This window comes from Diceros bicornis, chromosome 1 (assembly GCF_020826845.1).
Source record: "Diceros bicornis minor isolate mBicDic1 chromosome 1, mDicBic1.mat.cur, whole genome shotgun sequence".
Classification (NCBI taxonomy): Eukaryota; Metazoa; Chordata; class Mammalia; order Perissodactyla; family Rhinocerotidae; genus Diceros; species Diceros bicornis.
Window position 1 is genome coordinate 21,221,003 of NC_080740.1, and position 18,795 is coordinate 21,239,797.

The 18,795-nt window shown below is 34.4% G+C and overlaps 1 protein-coding gene across 4 annotated transcripts in view; it reads right to left on the reverse strand.

Annotated features, from left to right (window-relative positions):
* Window positions 1-18,795, reverse strand: part of SKIC3 (SKI3 subunit of superkiller complex) — a 77,688-nt gene that overhangs the window by 16,239 nt on the left and 42,654 nt on the right. For all 4 annotated transcript variants that reach the window (XM_058532805.1, XM_058532716.1, XM_058532622.1 and 1 more), the window contains 9 exons: window positions 17,211-17,304; window positions 14,346-14,423; window positions 12,062-12,186; window positions 11,136-11,259; window positions 7,846-8,067; window positions 6,752-6,824; window positions 4,276-4,329; window positions 3,989-4,100; window positions 2,083-2,211 (listed from right to left, as the gene is read on the reverse strand). In XM_058532805.1, coding sequence (XP_058388788.1) covers window positions 2,083-2,211; window positions 3,989-4,100; window positions 4,276-4,329; window positions 6,752-6,824; window positions 7,846-8,067; window positions 11,136-11,259; window positions 12,062-12,186; window positions 14,346-14,423; window positions 17,211-17,304 — 1,011 coding nt within the window. The remainder of the gene's footprint in view (window positions 1-2,082; window positions 2,212-3,988; window positions 4,101-4,275; window positions 4,330-6,751; window positions 6,825-7,845; window positions 8,068-11,135; window positions 11,260-12,061; window positions 12,187-14,345; window positions 14,424-17,210; window positions 17,305-18,795) is intronic.

Here is an 18,795-nt window from a genome sequence, read left to right on the forward strand (position 1 = left end):
GAGTTTTCTTTGTGGGGAGATTTTAACTATAAATTCAGTGTCTTTAATAGACATAAAGCTATTTATTTCTTCTTAAGCGAGTTTTGTGTCTTTCAAAGAATTTGTCCACTTTATCTAAGTTGCCAAATTTAATGGCATAAAATTGTTCATGAGATTCTCTTATTAGCCTTTTAATTGCTATAGTGATGTACCCTCTTTCATTCCTGACATCAGTACTCTCTATTTTTTTTTCTGATATTTCTGGCTAGAGGTTTATCAATTTTATTGATCTTCTCAAAGAAATAGTTTTTGCTTTTGTTGCTTTTCTGTTTTCTATTTCATTGATCTCTACTCTTTATTATTTTTTTTCTTCTGCTTACTTTGGGATTAATTTCCTCTTCCTTTTTCTAGTTTCCTAAGGTAGAAGCTGAGATATTGATTTGAAGCCTTTCTTATTTTCTAATGTAGACACTTAAAATTATAAACTTCCCTATAAGCAGTGCTTTAGTAGCATTGTAGAATTTTGATACATTGTTTTTCATTTTCATTCAGTTAAAAATATTTTCTAATTTCCCTTCTGATTTATTCTTTGACCTGGATTATTTAGAAGTATATTATTTAGTTTCCAAATATTTGGGAATTTTCCAGATAGTTTTTCTGTTATTGATTTTTAATTTAATTCCATTGTACCAAAATAATATACTATGTATGATTTGAATCCTTTTAAATTTATTTAGACCTGTTTTATGGCTCATAATATGATATATCTTGGTAAATGTTCTGTGTGCAGCTGACAACAATATGCATTCTGCTGTTGTTAGGAGAAGTGTTCTATAAATGCCAATTAGGTCAAGTTAGTTGCCAGTGTTGTTCAAGTCTTTATTATAACTTTACTGATTTTCTGTCCAATTGTTCTATCAATTATCAAAAGAAGAGTGTTGAATCTCTAACAATTGCTGATTTGTCTCTCTCTCCTTTAAGTTCTGTAAGTTTTTGGTTCATGCATTTTTCCATAATTTCATTTTTTCTACTTATTTTACTGTGAAATACAACACTGATTTTATGTGTTTTGAAGCTTTGTTACTCGGTGCCTAAATATTTAGTATTGTTACGTCCTCTTGATAAATTGATTCCATTGTGAAACGACCCTCATCACCGGCAATATTCTCTGTTCTGATACCTAATTTGTCTGAATACAACAGGGCCATTCTAGCTTTCTTTTGATTAGTGTTAGCATGGTATATCTTCTTCCATCCTTTTACTTTTTAGGCTATTTTTGTCTTTAAATATAGATTTATATTTTGCCTAGCTTCTTTTAGGTAGTATATAGTTGGCTCTTGCCTTTTTATCCAATCTGACGACCTCTGCCTTTTAACAGGAGTATTTAGACGATTTATATTTAACTTGATTACTGATATGGTTGGGTTTAACTCCAGTGTGTCGTTATTTGTTTTCTATTTGTCTTATGTATTCTTTGTTCCCTTTTCCTCGTCTTTTGGATTATTTTCTATTATTCTATTTTATCTACTTTGTGACTTCTTAGCTATAACCCTATTTTTTTAGTGTCTACTTTAAGGTTTAGAGTATTTATCTTTAACCTGTCACAGTCTATGGTTAAGTAATATTATACCACTTCACTTACAGTATAAAAACTTTACAATAGAATGCTTCCATTTCCCCTCCTGGTCTTTTTGCCATTGTTGTCATATGTACTTTAAACAGTCAATTACATTTTGAAGAGATTTCTATCATGTGTCATATGTGGATCTGTTTCTATTGATTGATTTTTCTCCTTATTGTGAGTGGTATTTTTCTGCTTCTTTGCATGCCTATTAAGTTTTAACTGCATACCAGACATCGTGAATTTTACCTTGTTGATTGCTGGATAATTTTGTATTCCTATAATGTTCTTGAGCTTTCTTCTATATGCAGTTAAGCTTCTTGAAAATGACTTGATATTTCCAAGGCTTGTTTTTAAGCTTTGTTAGATGAGACCATAACAGCCTTTACTGTAGAGCTAATTATGCCCATCACCTTTTGGTAATATGCTTCCGAGTACTTTACCCTGAATTTACCATGTATAAAATGCTTTTTTAAACTTACTTGAAGCAGAAACAGCAGATAACAGTGCCAAGTATAAATCCACCCTCTTTGGCTGAGTGTTGTTCACTAAAGCCAGTTTATCATCAGCATGACAGGCTGCCATTAGCCCAGCCCAGATAGCAGGATCACCTAAACACAGGAAATATAGTTAGCAGGCTTGTTAATAGCAACATGTTGCTGAAAAACTACCAAAATGAGAGTAAGAGTTTACAAACACCAAATAAAATAAAATAAAATAAATTGTATCTCCAGAAAAATTCCATTTCCATTCTGAAAAGATTCCTTGGAGTACCATCTATCAAAACTGTACTTTGTTCAACTAAAGATATACAAGGTGTAGGTGTACAGGTACCACACGTAACTACAATTATATTTACTTTCATTGGACTCCAAGTCTCAAACAGGCACTCATCTTTATCCCTTAGTCCCTGTTTTAAGCTTCTTATATGATGACTCTGCTTCCTTGAGTATGTATTTCTCCAGAATATATGGGAAAGTCAGAAGAGCATTAGAGAAGAACTTATCTGGGCAATCTCACCTTTCTAAAGTTTATGCCACTTACACAAAGGCTAACAGATCCTCTATCATTTTAGATCCACAGTAAGAATTCTTAAGACTAATTCTATCTAACACCTGCTAAAGAATACCTTTAAAAATCAGAAACTTACCCAACATATAACAGACAAATCCAAATGTTTAGGGTCTCTTTTTGTTCTGATCATTTCAAAAATGAAAGAATAAACAACAGGATAGTGGTCTGTTTACTTGTTTCATAAAATAATCTCTAATATGTTAGATATTTTGTAATTTAGTTAGGATCTTTACAGTTTATTGTGAAGATAACATTGAACCTATTCTGTTTTTTTGGTTTGTTTTTTTGTTTTTGTTTTTGTTTTTTTTGTGAGGAAGATCAGCCCTGAGCTAACATCCATGCCAATCCTCCTGCTTTTGCTGAGGAAGACCGGCTCTGAGCTAACATCTATTGCCAATCCTTCTCTTTTTTTTTTTTCCTTTTCTCCCCAAAGCCCCAGTAGATAGTTGTATGTCATAGTTGCACATCCTTCTAGTTGCTGTATGTGGGATGCCACCTCAGCATGGCCAGAGAAGCGGTGCGTCGGTGCGTGCCCAGGATTCGAACCCAGGCTGCCAGTAGCGGAGCGCGCGCGCTTAACCGCTAAGCCACAGGCCCGGCCCCCTATTCTTTGTACAATTTGTTTTCCAACAGCCCCAACCAAAAGCAATAGCATTCTGATCTAACAAATGTTTGAAGTGCTCTGGGGGAATAAATTGTTTAATACTATATTTCATATTAAAAATAATATTATGTAAAAATACACCTCATAACCCCACTTTGCTAGACATTCCAGTCCTCTAAGGCATTTCTCCGGTAGTGTTAATAGAAGCAGCTGATGCAGTCACATGCAGTTCTCCAGGACCTTTTCTGATCAGCAGCATATATACGACATAGCTGGTTAGAACTAAGAAGAGCTAGCTCAGGTGAGGCCAGCACCTTGCATTTTGAACAGTTACCAAAGAAGACTAATCTCCACTCTTCAAGGAGCTAGCTACACATAAAAATAACTAAATATGTTTATTAAATAATTTAGTGGCTATAGGTAAACCTCATTAAACCAGACTTATAGGAAACAAAACTACTTCCTGAAAATATATAATTCAGATTTTTCAATAATGGGGAATAAAGTATCTTTAAGCAGATATTCCTTTGAGCCTGCTTCAATAATTGATTATCTCTTAATTATCAGTAGCCAAATGCAGATACTCAAATAATAATATTTTCTTAAAATTCCCTTGTCTTATTTCATAAAAATACCAACTTTGCTCCTATAAGTCACAAATGCAAAACAGACAGAATCTTAATTAATAAAATGGATTATACTATATTCACCTGGAGAAAGGAGAGCTGCCTTCTGAACGGTCTTTAGTGCAATATTTTTTTCATCTTCTGCTGAACTGCTTCCCATAGCCAACTGATTTACTGCAGTGTACAGTAATGCCTTCTACACAAGAGAAAAGAAGGGTGTTAACCAGTTCAGCTCCCTGACTTTCAAAGTGACTAAAAGTAGGTCTATATTGGATATGATATGACTCCTAAGCCCAGGAAAAAAAATTATTCTTCCATCAATAATATTATTTAACAAGTAGAACACTTCCTTTATACTGGGACAAACTAACCTTTCCATGATTTGAGTCCAGAATATGAGCCACATTTCCTGCTACAGCACCTCCCTAGATAATAGAAAATAATTGATTATTTGGATAAATGAACAAACTTTCACAAAATAGTAAACATTAAGACCGACAAAATCTTTCCATTAAATCATTTGAGAAGTTTGGTTTTATCACATTCATAACTTCTAAACTCTTTAAGTATCAATGTATTATTACTGCTTTAAAAGCCCAGTTTAATATTTTTATGAAAGAAAATCTTTTCTACTACAATCATTTCAACTCTGCTCTTTTAAAATACTCATTAAAAGTCCATAAGTTACATGATTTTACAGCGGTACCAAACAAATGTACACATTTTCTAATCATATAAAAGACTGTGAAAGAAAGAAAGATTAAAAGAGAAAAAGAGAGAGAGACCACAAAACTTACTGTAAGATAATCTAACGTGGTTTTACTCCACGGAAAGTCAGTATTTTAAAAACTTTCAAAGTCCCTAGTAAAACGAGTAACTAAAGCTCAGAGCACCATGAAGCTCATCACTGCTTCAATAATCAACACTAAACATGAGAAAAATATATGCAGCATCATAGTTTTCATAAAGTTGATTTGAAATCCTTAATTTTTAAAAATTCAATTAGATATTTTACCTGGAAAAGAAAGTGAATTATAAGAATGATTTGATTTTAAATCAGAAATATACTGTACTCTTCATTTTCCATCAAACGTGTGTTAGAAATGTTTTCAAAACCATATTTAGCATACAGAGAATGCTAAAAATAAACATAAAAAAATATGTCAATACAAAACAAATAGAGATGAATTAAAAAGAACAAAGAGAACACAGCAGAGTAGAAGGAGGATTCAGGAGTTAGATGTGGGATGATCCATCACTACAACTATGATTTTTGCACAAGTTATTTAATCTCTATGTTTCAAGTGTCCTCTGTATAAGGGATATTAATTGCAGCTACTTCAAATGGTTGTTGGGATTAAATGACAAAATATATTTTAAAAAATGCCTAGCACGGCAGCTGGCACACACGATGAGTACTTCATTCCAGTGTCTAATAACGACGGTCTTCTAGGTTCTTTGCACCAACTCATCCACTGAAAATGACTAAAAATGTAGGATAAAAAGTGTGATCTGTACACCAGCAGTATCGACGTTCCCTGGGAGGCTGTTAGAAATGCAGACTACCAGGCCTCACTCCATACCTACTGAATTAGGATCTGCATTTTAACAAGATCATCAGGTGATTTCATTTGTACATTAAAGTTTGAGAAGCACTGGGATAAAATATAAAAAACATGTATTTTCAAAGCACTGAATAACTGACAAGATATTAAGAACTTGCCAGGCCAAAACTAAAAGGGAAAACTGGAAGCCAGAGAGGTAAGTGAGCAGGGAAGCCACTTCTGCCATTTGCAGATCCTAACAAATCTGAATTTTCTTTTTGAAGGATTCGTGGGCTAGTGGAGAGAAATTAAAGCCCAGGGCTCACACAAGAAAGGCAGCATCTAGGAAGCCCACGTCAAAATGAGCTGAGAGCCCCCTCATGTTAAAGGTGAATCAGAAGTAAAGTAGGTTTAAAAATTCAAAAGACCTTGAAATCCAGGCACATAGTAGCCTGTTTGGTCCAGAAACCTCAAGCTCTAAACCTTGTTTAAGGTGGTTCCACACTGGTGGAGCTCCCAAGCACCTGGCAAAAATAAATACAATTTCTAGAGAAAAGTATCTTAATCCTAGGCCTCAAATTATTTCCACAAATAATTTTCAAGTAAACACAATCAGGTAAACAAAGAAACAAAGCCATCATGTGTAAAAACCAGTAGGAACAACAAGCAAAAACAGACCCAAACAGACTTCAGATACTGGAATTATTTGATGTATTAAGTGTTCAAAACATATTAGCTATTACCATTATGTTTACCAACTAGTTAAGAAAACTATGAAAGAACATATTAACCAAAGAAGTTAACAAAATACTTTATAGACTCCTGAAAATATCTGGCTATTATGAACCAAAATACAGCATATAATCCCTTTTGTAGAACATCAATGACTTCATGTTTTGATTTACACTTTCAGACATTAGCAGTGTTCTAGTTCTTATTTTCTTATCTTTAAGAAGCATTTAAATAAAATTATCCTTTGGGATTCAAAAACACAATAGCTAATGCTTACTAAATGGCAACATTTCAAGCATAACCTTACCACATAACCATTAACATAATCTGTACGCGTTCAGAAAAGTCCACCTACTTCTTCGTCTCTTCCATAACACTCAGAACAGTACACGGAAGAAACTCAGTGTACTACTTGTTGAATGACTAATGGAAAACTGCATTAAATAACAGAACTCCCTTGCTGTATTAGTTAACTATTTTTCAGAATGATAATGATAATACTTTAAAATTATATTATTTACCACATCACAAGTTATTTTATCTTTTTGCCAGAATTTAGAACATTACTCACCTTTGCATTTCGTTGGGCATACTGAGCAACCACTTGGGACAACAGAGACCAAAGAGCAGGATCACCTGGGTTACTACAGAGATCATCAAAAGCAGAGGGCTTAGAGATGGGAGTTACTTTACCCACAAAAAGTAGAAGCAACCAACATTTTATTTAGTACCTAAGTTTAAAATCTTTTAGACATCTAAAACAAGTTCATATTAATTGTCCATGTGGGGTTGAATGTGTCTTAATTTTAGAAAAAATACTTTATGTCTCCTATATATAGCAATAGTCCTTATGAATATAAAAAGGAAAAACCAGCAATGTGATGATTATAAAGCCATGAGATCTAATTTTAAAAGGTTAAGGAAATGCAATATGCTGTATTCAAAGAAAACACAAAGAGATGGAAACCATGGAAGGAAAATAAACTATAGATATAACAGTTTACTGCTGAAAATAAAACAAATACCCACCTTCTATTTTCCAAATTTTGAAAATATTAAATGAATGTTTGAGTGGTCAAAAAATTCCTAAAACCATTAAACTGGGCAGTACCAGATAAACTGACTATCTCACAAATTTAATTAGTAAGAGCTTTCATACAAAACAAAGTTTAAACCTTAACTTGAATAAGGGCAAAATTTCTGCTCTATCTACTGAATTAAAAAAAGTCTTTATGGGTGAAATAGCATGTACAGTCAGTTACCTGGTCCTATGCACAATTTCATAAAACCACAAGTTGGTTTCCAAATATATATGATTACCTCATTTTATATTCTTTTTTTTTTTTTTGCAAGGAAGATCGGCCCTGAGCTAACATCTGCCAATCCCCCTCTTTTTGCTGAGGAAGACTGGCCCTGGGCTAACATCCATGCCCATCTTCCTCCACTTTATATGGGATGCTGCCACAGCATGGCTTGCCAAGTGGTGCGTTGGTACACGCACAGGATCCGAACCGGCGAACCCCGGGCCGCCTCAGCGGAGAGCGTGCATTTAACCACTTGCACCACCGGGCCGGCCCCTCATTTTATATTCTTAATAAGGTCCAAATGTCAAAGACAACCTCCTCAAGTATAATTAGACCCCAAATTCACATGTACAGAATTTACCTGTGAACAGCTTTAGATGCTTGTCTCTGCACTGCCACACTGCGGCCTTGCAGTGCATAAATCGCTGAAGTAAGAAGGCACCTCTGATAACCACTGTCTCTCTGTTTGATGTGCTTCAGTAGCTCATTAAGTGCCGCCTTTGACAGTGTAGCATCCTGCATGGCCAGTCCTAGAGCACACAGGGTTTGAAGGCTTTCTGTGGTTGGCTCCTTTAAGACAGAGCTGTAAACATATTTTTAAATTGCCTATTGGCCGTGAGTACAGTAGTCTGTAACTATTAAAACATATTTAACATTAAGTAAAAAAAGCAATTTACTTAAAGATTCACCAAATAAGCCCAACTTTAAGATAAACATAAAAACAAATTCCTTGGCTTCTAAGGACAGCAATTTCCCTGAATGTCTGAAGCAGTTAAAAGTACCAACAGCTTTTTACAGAGCAGCAATAGCCAAATTTCCTTTCTGGTCATTATATCTAAGTTTTAGAAACAAATGTACATCAGCCTGTTTGGGTCTCAGTTCTAGGTAAATAATTAGAATAATTTTGCTAAAATGTTTAGTTTCAATAAAATCCTAGAAGGTATGAAAAATAAAGAAAAATTCTCAATGTAAGATCTGATTTTTATCATTCTCAGAAAACTTTGTCCTATTGCTCTGTGGTATCGAAACCAGAGATTAAAGTGCAAACTGCATCTATATCCACCATATTTCAAGTGAATATTTTTATAGTTTAAGGAGAATTTAAATTTTGCATGTAAACATCTAGCTTTTTTTCCTCCTTCAACTGTGAAATCTGATTTAGCCTTATGGAGGTAAAGTTCAAGAATGTTTAGGAATCCTTATGAATTTAAATGAAGAAATCCTTAGCTCTCTACAAACTTAATAATACTTCTAATAATAATTATGAATTATTATACTATAACAAAACAAAGGAACTTTCAAAAACTTTTTAAACAAAGTTCATTAAAATAGAAACATGAATAACTTCACAAAATATCACATATCTACCACTATGTCTTTCTGATATTTTTTCTAAGGGGGAAATAAAGTATTTAGAATTTAATTTTGACAAATAGGTATAAAATCATGAATTTTCATGGGCAGCTCTGGAGTAAACAGCTTACTTAAAGCACCCATTGTACTCTTTTTACAGTAAGGGTTAATAGATGTAGAAGTCCAAATATGGAAGAATATCAATCAGTCACAGTCATTTCTGTCAATACAAATAACCACACTATAAGTTGGTACAACTAAAAAAGCAAACAATAAAATATAAATTCCAACACTAACAACAAAAGAAGAAATTCCAATTTGTGCCGTGGTTCAAAAGAAAAAAAAACTATCTACTTTAATACTTGTATTTAATACACAAAATCTAAGTTGTTACTGAAATGACTACACCCCACTAAGCTAACGTGTGCTGAATGCTCAGTACCTGCATGTTGTTTTGTACCATGTTCTAGGGATTTTACATGCAGTTATTAGTATCATAAATTCTATGAAGCTAGTAACTAGACTTCTTCCCCTTATATAGAACTTACTCCTATCCTCCTTAAATAAGCACCTAGAACACTGCTTAGTTCCCAGCATATGAATGCCAAACAAGATCAATAAAGAATTGGTAAACTGAATTCTTCATAGAAAGGAAGTCAAAGAAAAGAAGCAAAGGGCAGGGAGGGGAGCAGTTGGTAGTGTTAAGTTTGAAAGATGACATGCAGAGAATCAAAAACAATAAAAGAAACATATGTCAGATAAAATACCTAGCCCTGAACCCAATAACACAAAACAAGAGGTAAAGGTTTTCCTTCTCATAAGAGAAGAGGAAAAGGTTAAGATTCTATTCTATTCTTTTTCCTCACTTCCACCAATGTTCAAACTGATTTTGGTTACTATTTTAAATAGCAACCCACGACTAATCTAATTGTGTTTAATTTCGGGTTGCTTTTGCCCTTGATAAGTACAGTAATATATTAGCATCTATGATTCTTGTCCCCAAGCCATTTGCAAATTTTGGTTCTCTGAACATGTTATATATAGCCATATATACACATCCATGTAATGTGACAAGATTTTTAAAAAATTATGATTAGTCTTCTCAAAATAGCAAAAAGGAAGAGAAAGAATTGCTTATTTATTATACCAGAAAATGACTTTAATCAGGATGGGACAAAAGCATCACAACGAATAAACAAATATAAAGTTTATCCACAGAAGAGGTTCTCAACTAGTATATCATATCATCTCCCTCTCCCCATCTTTGGGAGAAGTAATTTGGAGATATATGGAGGCAGCTTTTGGTTTTCACAATGATTGAGGAGTGCTATTAGCATTTAATGGTGGGAGACAGGAATGTAATCTTCCTGCAACGGGAGGACAATTCTGTACTATTGGGATTTGCACCACTGAAAATGCCAATAAAGTAGTTATTGATAGCCACTATCCAATAACATATATTAATCATCTACTGCATTTAAAGGCATCTAAGGTCAACTTTCTAAAAAAAAAAAAAAAATTTCTTTAAGAAGTCAAAAAATACTAGGGGCTGACCTGGTGACGTAGTGGTTAAGTTCACGCACTCCACTTCAGTGGCCCGGGGTTCGCAGGTTCAGATCCCAGGCGTGGACCTATGCACAGCTTATCAAGCCATACTGTGGCAGGTGTCCCACATATAAAGTAGAGGAAGATGGGCACAGATGTTAGCCCAGAGCCAATCTTCCTCAGCAAAAAGAGGAGGATTGGCAACAGATGTTAGCCCAGGGCTAATCTTTCTCACACACACAAAAAAATACTATATAAATAACCACAGATATCATAGGCTATTATTTTATTAACTATTCCAAAAATATAGAAATAGATAGAAGTTATATTGGTATAATTTTTTTCTAAAGACTCAACTTTAAATGAACTTTATTTTATCAGGGTAACTTGAAAGGAAGAGGGGAAAAAAATCTCTTTGGAGACCTAAGAGACCAAAAAACATGCCAGATACGACTGCCTTCATTAAAATTTTAAGATCCTACTAGATCAGGTGATCAATTACTCTTTTAAAAAAATAAACAATACACACAGAGTACAGGATGGTTTTGAAGGATTGTATGGATCCAGAGCTAAGAATTAAGCCATGATCTCTAGCTCCACCCGTGACTGTCAATTCAAAACCAGGTGGGTCCAATCCCTTTTGTTCACCACAAAGTTCCTAAAACTTTAAGAACTTCATTTTACATTCCTCCAAATTTTAACCCAGTATTTAAGTATCCGGTCATGCTAAGTATTAACGTCAACTATACATACCATTTAAATAGCAATGTCTTGGCTACGTCCATTTTTCCTTGTTTATACTCTGTTATTGCCAGAGCTGTCAAGATATGGGCTTTGTCTTGCTCTGATTCAACAATAGACAAGGCTCTCTCATAGGCTGTTATATAGAGTTGGAAACAAAAACAAAACAATATAAAAGCAATCATGATTGACAAACAGTGAGATTTCTCCTTTCCTAATCCTACTTTCCAAAAAAGTCATATCTTATTGTTTCCTTGTTTTCAAATAGATGGAATAAAAATTTATAATAATCTAACTGGGTGTAGCTGTTCCAAGGTGATCCTGGGGATATCATTAGTATTATGTGACATTCCCCAACTTCTATCTTCACAATAGGGGATCTAAGTCACTATCTTCAAGAGAAGTGGAGGCCTGTAGCCACTGACATATCACCAAAATTCCCATGTGCAGATTAGCAACTTCATCAAGCAGTAGATACCTACAATGAGCTGCACACACATAGGCTGGGCCTATATATGTGAAAATGCACTCAATAAGCATTTTTGGGGAAACAAAAATATACTAACAATCGTTGAGGTCTTCATTTATTAGAAATTTACACTTAAGCACCATGGAGTAGTAAAGACCTGCTTTCAAATGCTAACTCATATATCTACCATAAGCTGTCTTAGCCTTCAGTTTCCTCATCTAAATAATGAAGACAACATTCAGCTCATAACACTGCTACAGGGACTATTCATCATAATAATGTACTAAATGAGACAACAGATAAAAAGCACCTAGTATCGTTCCTGACTCCTAGTCAGATTTTAATAAATATTGCAACCCCTACTCCCATCTCAATATTACATCTTTCTGTATATAAGCTGATCATGATTAAATTCTACTCAGCTCTGGAAAAGAAAGATGTGCCCTTTAGCTTCAAGCAACATACTCACCTCTGCTGCTCTCTTTATATAGACCCTTCATAAATAAAGCCAATGCAAAACCTATGATGTCTTCTAACTCTTCAAGGGGTGTTGACTTAAAAGCCTGGATAGCTTTATCGTATTCACCAATGGAACTAGGAAGCAAAACATAACTTACTTTTAATATCAAAAATAATTTTGGCTTATATCATCAAAATATAGAGATATCATTACACTAAGGTTCTTTTAATACCTTTACCTACTTCATCTATGAGTGTTAAAACTGTAGAAAAGACATAAGTTAAAAGAGAAGGCATACCACTTATTCCGAATAGGATGTACTTTGGGGATTTAACTTCACACTTTGCTTCTTTTAAATTATATGTGAAAATGATCAGCTCTGCTAAATTACAAAGTGTCTTTTTTTAACAAATTTGAATTAAAATCCTAAGTGATAAATATAATTTCAAGTTGACTTTTATACAGAACTCTAATTTTTTAAGCCTAATACATTAATTAAACATTACCCGATGAGTATGGTTCTAGCATCTTTGACAAGCTTAACAAGTGATAAAATACCTAGTCAGAACCAAACTTAGCTTTTGTGTAAACTGTTTATCTACACATTCATTTTTTTGGAGGGCATACAGATACAGTAAAATTCCACAGACAAAACGATACATTATCTTTTCTGTATTTAATAGGAAGAAAAGTAAAAAATGTTACATATGATACTACAATACTTCTTAGACACAGAAAAATAACTTTTGCTTATTTAAAAATGAAGAGAAGTTGCATCACCTGGAATAGACACATTATATCTTTGAAATTCTTATTTCTGGTATGCATCACTATAATCATAAGCTGTTTCTATTTCTAATGTGTTATTGGAAATCTTTTCATAAAATCTTTTTAGTCTTGGGGGGTATAAGTGGGAGCTAAAAATACAGGATACCTTTGCTTCTAAAATTAGTTCTATAAAGGTGAAAGAATTGAAAAATCAATAAACTCAAATTGTGATAAATATTTTGATGAAGGGAAGAGGACTACCTTAGCTTGTTTACGGATACATACATATATATTAAAGGTACTTTTTTAAATGAACACCATCTACAAACGTGATTACTTTTGTAAAGAAAAGAATGGAACTAGAGAAGGGGACAGGGGGGCTTCAACTTGATCAGTAATTTTTTCTTTGAAAAAGAAACCTGACGCCAAGTGACAGAATTTTAAGATCTGTTATATTTGAGTGATGACTATTCACTAAATTATGCTCTACAACTGTACTACGGCATTGTGCATGTTCAATATATTTCATAATAAAAACAAATTAAAAAGAAAACAAATGACCTATTTTCAGTGGGAAGTATAAATTTTCTTCTAAATGTTTACATTATATGAAACATCAATACTAAAGAGAAAAGACACTTTGTTCCACACAATTTCTAACAACATATCTATCTTCTGCTACAACAAACTCTTGGAACTGATAGCGCTCTATCAACTCCTAAACACAGCAGTTTAAAAGAAGAGAAAGGAGAAGCAATCAGAATAGGAAAATTTTCCTGTCTATATATGATTCAGTTACATGGTTACAAAAGATCTGTCTACCTCAGATCTTTACTATGCAGCTCCTTAAAAGATGTAGGCACTAATCCCCAAATATCACACTACAGTTCTAACAATGTGTTTCCAACTGGACCATTCAATTTGGGGGCAGCTCTCAACTTGAGGAATGCCTCCTTCACTTGAGCCAAAAACCTTCCTCCTCCCATAACACTTCTCTTCTCTAGTCCTAGTTCTATCCTCTAAAACAATTGGCTTTTAATCTTTTTTCTTTTTTTTTAATCTTTTTTGAAGTCAGAAGTCTTTGAGAATCTGAAGAAAGCTATTTGGCTCCCTCCACCTCCAAAATGCACACAAAAATTTTTGTGTACTATTTCAAAAGGATTTCTGGACCTCTAATGTCCATCCCCAGTTTAAGAACACATAGCAAATCAGAATAAATCCAATCCTCTTCCAATTAACTAGGCTTCTACCACTAGAGACAGTAGCTGCCCTTCTTCCAAACGTTCTCTTGTCTAGTCCACAACCATCAGTTCTAAACCTGCTCCTCATAAAGCACACTGGGGTGAGGAAACTGTTAACACAGCCTGGTATCATGGGAATTATGTATCCTGGGGGAATGTCATCATCCTACTCATTTATTCATGTCCCACTAACTCTGGAAACTGGTCACCATCTCACTAGTCCCATAGCTTTCACCAAAAAAATCTAACACATTCAAAGAATTAATGGGAAAAAATATGCTTACCATAACAATCTGCCATAATTTCCTATTGTAACATTATAAGTATCTTGGTCTTCTGCAGTCCGTAACAACAAAATTGCCCTTAAAAAAAAACGACAAGGTATTTTAAATTATCTATATGCAATAGCATTCTTTTACACTTCCTCTTTTAGTGAATCTACAGATTTTTGTGTTCTTCATTTAATTCTATTAATTCTTTAATGCTAGTTATAACAGCTTATTCATATTTTATTAAATTGGTACCACAAAAGCACTTAATATTTAGATTTTAGATTGTCAGGAAAATAACTTTAATAAAGTAACCTTAATAATTGAAATTGTTTATAATACTTAAGTTTTAAATATTTCAAAAATTTCAATCTAAATATGTGCAACAACTGTATTGATGTTTTAAGTTTTTACATAATTTAAGTATACAGAAAAAACCCTTAAAAATATTTATATACTGGGGCCGGCCCGGTGGCACAGCGGTCAAGCGCTCGCGCTCTGCTTCGGTGGCCCAGGGTTTGCAGGTTCGGATCCTGGGCAAGCACCAATGCACCGCTTGTCAAGCCATGCTGTGGTGGTGTCCCATATAAAGTAGAGGAAGATGGGCACGGATGTTAGCCCAGGGCCAATGTTCCTCAGCAAAAAAGAGGAAGATTGGCATCGGATGTTAGCTCAGGGCTGATCTTCCTCACAAAAAAAAAATATATATATATATATATATTTATATACTAGTAGTTTGCATTAGGAAGCCAGGAAATTGAGTGCTTTCATGTGCCTTTCCCTGTTACATACAGAAAAATATTTAGCATTACTGAGTTCAGAGAAGGGAAAGAGTCATCAGGAGTCCCTAGAGGCTGAGAATAAACACATCAACATGCTGACACCCATATTCTTACCTTCTCATGCTCAGTCCCCTTTGGGCAAGCAGGGAAATGTCTTAACAACTAAAAGGAGTTGGATATTTAGTAAGATTTTGTTTTCTATTTTCTTTTCTGTGTAAAGAGGATTAGCCAGGAAGAAATATCCAAGAAAAGCTTTTAATCCCTCTGATGTTACACAAAAAAACAAACATTTTGTCAGAGAAGTCTAAAAGACAGTATTATATTAAAAACTATACCTCTGGTCAGATTTATACCTAATTTGTAGTTTTAAGCCTCAAATACTTGTTTAAGGCAGAAAACACCAGCAGTGATCAGTCAAGGAGTGGCACATGCATATCCAAGTGACTGCGGAGTTGCCATTTAAGCCTAAGGTATAACAAGTGTTAGATTCACAATATCTGCAGTTATAACATGTACCAAAAAAAGTAGCAAGCACCCTAAAGCTGCTTAGTTTTCTCTGTTTAAAAATCCTGCTCACTGTTGTCTTCTATCCTATTTATACAGTTTGTTTACTGGTAAGTTTATTGTGACACTGAAAGAAACAGAATTGTGGTTTTTCAAAAATCTCTCTCCACATACATCTGGAAAAATATTTTTTTCATTACACAGTCTCCAGTACCATCTAGTGATTACTCCTTTGAACTACAGAGAGATCCACAAAAGGATGGCAAAGCATTTGAGACACCTCAATTATTTTTTTATCTGACAAGGCTTCTTCTAAATATCTATTTATCAAGATTTAGGGCAATGATGTGCCTCAGAGGTTAGGCAATCAGGTCTTTTAACTTTTCATCTAGTACTCACAAGATCAATAGTTATTTTCTTATTCATGAATCAATTAATTTGCAGAGAATAAAACTTCAAGTTGATTTCATTCCCTACCCCTCTCCTTACTGGTCATTCCACTTGAGCACACTCTCCTCCTTGTTTCTTCAACATGCCAAGTCCACTCCTGTTTCAGAGCATTTGCTCTTGCTGTTTCATCTGTCAGGAATGCTCCTGCCCGGATAACCAAACGGCTGGTGGCCTCACTTCACTCAGGCCAGGCCTCAACTGCCTCCTTAGTAAACCTACCCTCTTAAACCTATCTCAAATTCACTGCCTGCCTCTGCAGTCTCTGGCCCTTTACCCCACTCTGATTTTCTGTCTTAGCAATTATTACCATCACAGATGTTTAGTAGCTTATCACGTGTCTCCCCGTATCAGAACACGAGCTCCATGAGAACAGGGCCTGTGTCTGTTTAAATTCACTGCTAGGGGCCAGCCCGGTGGCGCAAGTGGTTAAGTGCGCGTGATCCGCTGCAGCAGCCCCAGGGTCGCCGGTTCCGATCCTGGGCGCACACCAACATACAGCTTGGCAAGCCATGCTGTGGCGGTGTCCTATATAAAGTGGAGGAAGATGGGCATGGATGTTAGCCCAGGGCCAGTCTTCTTCAGCAAAAAAAAGAGGAGGATTGGCAAATGTTAGCACAGGGCTGATCTTCCTCACAAAAAAAATAATAAATAAATAAATAAATAAATAAATAAATAAATAAATTCACTGCTAAATTGCCAGTGGCAAGGACACTGCTTGGCACACAGCAGGTCAACAAATATTTATTGAATGAATAAATATATAGAAGCTATTAAAGTGATTTAAACAAACATACAATGTTCTCATTTCGTCTTTGAATAAATACACGTATTTAATAAAGCAAAAGAAAGTCTAAAGAGACTTTAAGTCTAAAGGGACAGATTTTTCTAAAACAACATCTGAGAGGTCTTTTTGTTTGGTTTTTGTTTTTTCTTCTCTCTCTCTCTCTCAGGTTGAGCAATAGAAACCAAAATATAGCTGAAAATTTGGAACTGCATCTTTTCACCTTCAAAGATGTAATAATAGATAACAAAAGAGGAAAGGAATCAGAACATTTATTTAGTACCTTCTCCATGAGAATAAGACTAAATAAAAAAAGGCCAACTGACAAATAAGGACTGCGTTTCAATTAAATGTCGAGTTTACCTTTGGTATGCGTCTGCTGCTTCCTTTTTCAGTTGTAGATGTTCATTTAAGTAACCCAACATCGTGAAAGCTGGAGCATAATTCTGAATTCTTTCTGGAAATCCAAAAATATTTTTTTTTTTCACATTTGCATAACATTAGTTTTATTTTCAATTTTTTCAGTATCTTAAACACCAGATTATTTCCTCAGATCACTGACATGAAGAATAGTAGTCTGATTTTATCTTGACTATAAAATCCCAGTAATCATCGTGTAACTCTTTTAAATTATTGAATAACATTTATAGTTATATATGGTTTCTACATGTGTTTTAAAGTTTAAATATTTTTATCCTCAAAGGTATAATAATTGGAAAATGTAGCTCACGTTAAAATTAGTCATTTGATTTACAAGAAAATTCAGTTCTTCGGCCAATCACTTAAACCTTCCTGTGATTAAATTTAGCAACAATTTCTCTTGGTGGTTCTGTTCCAGTTTCTATGTTTTTCTCTTTAAATAAATTAACTCAGTATTGAATGCTAGAAACAGAGGATGATTTGGGCATTTTCAATGCAGTATTTTGAAATTTTAATGTCAAAAAACATCATGTATCTACTAATATTCAAAAGAGAAAGAAAACACATCTGATCTACTTAGAAGTTGTATTGGGAAGCAAGCCTTCAAATCTCTTAAATTATTGAACAAAGTTCAGTATAATCACATCTTACGTGCTGGTTTGGTTCTAACGTCAAAGCATAAGGTGAAAATCACATAGTCAAGTTATTCTTGAAAAATCCTAAAGTTACCACACAACGAGAGGATCACCAAAACCGAGTCAAGAGGAGCTCCATGTCTTCCATCCACACTCACCCCGAGGTAAACAGTCAGCAGGACAGATGAAAAGATTGTCTGCATTCTCTCTTGTCCCCCACGCCTCTCTCTTGGTTTTTTTTTTTTTTTGCCACATAGTTGATTTTCTTAAATGAGTATATGATATTGTTCCGCTACAGAGTTAAAAAACCTAACTGTGTATAACTGTCAGAGAATGATTTGTTCATTGTTCAAGGTATCTGAATTTTGCAGAAAGCTAAAAGATTTACCTCTTTAGGTAAATCCTTTACAATTACCCATTCTGCAAGGAAACTTATCAATAAAATTTCTGACCATATACGTTCTCAGAGGCTCTAGGTCTTCATTGGAGTCATTCATTTTGGCATACCGCATAACATGCTAATACCCTGAAGTGCTGATGTCTGTAAACCAACTGCCTTCACTCAAGTGCCCCAGGCTCAATGCAGGAAGAGCATCACAATCCTCTCAGTATCTATGATGAGGCATTTTCTCTTCTGCTTTTCATATTCTTCAACTTTCAATATTGCTGCTTAAATTCCTTGCTTCTTTATTAGAATTCCGTCAAGGGATAAATAAAATGCTAGTGAAACTAACATTTCTTGAGCATCTAGGGTATGCCAGGTACTCTGCATAACATTTTGTATAAATCATCTCATTTAAACCCTAAGCGATAGATACTTTCATTATTGTATTATAGATTGGAAAAATAATTTGGTGATATACCCAAAGTTTCATCATGGCTACTAAGTGCTG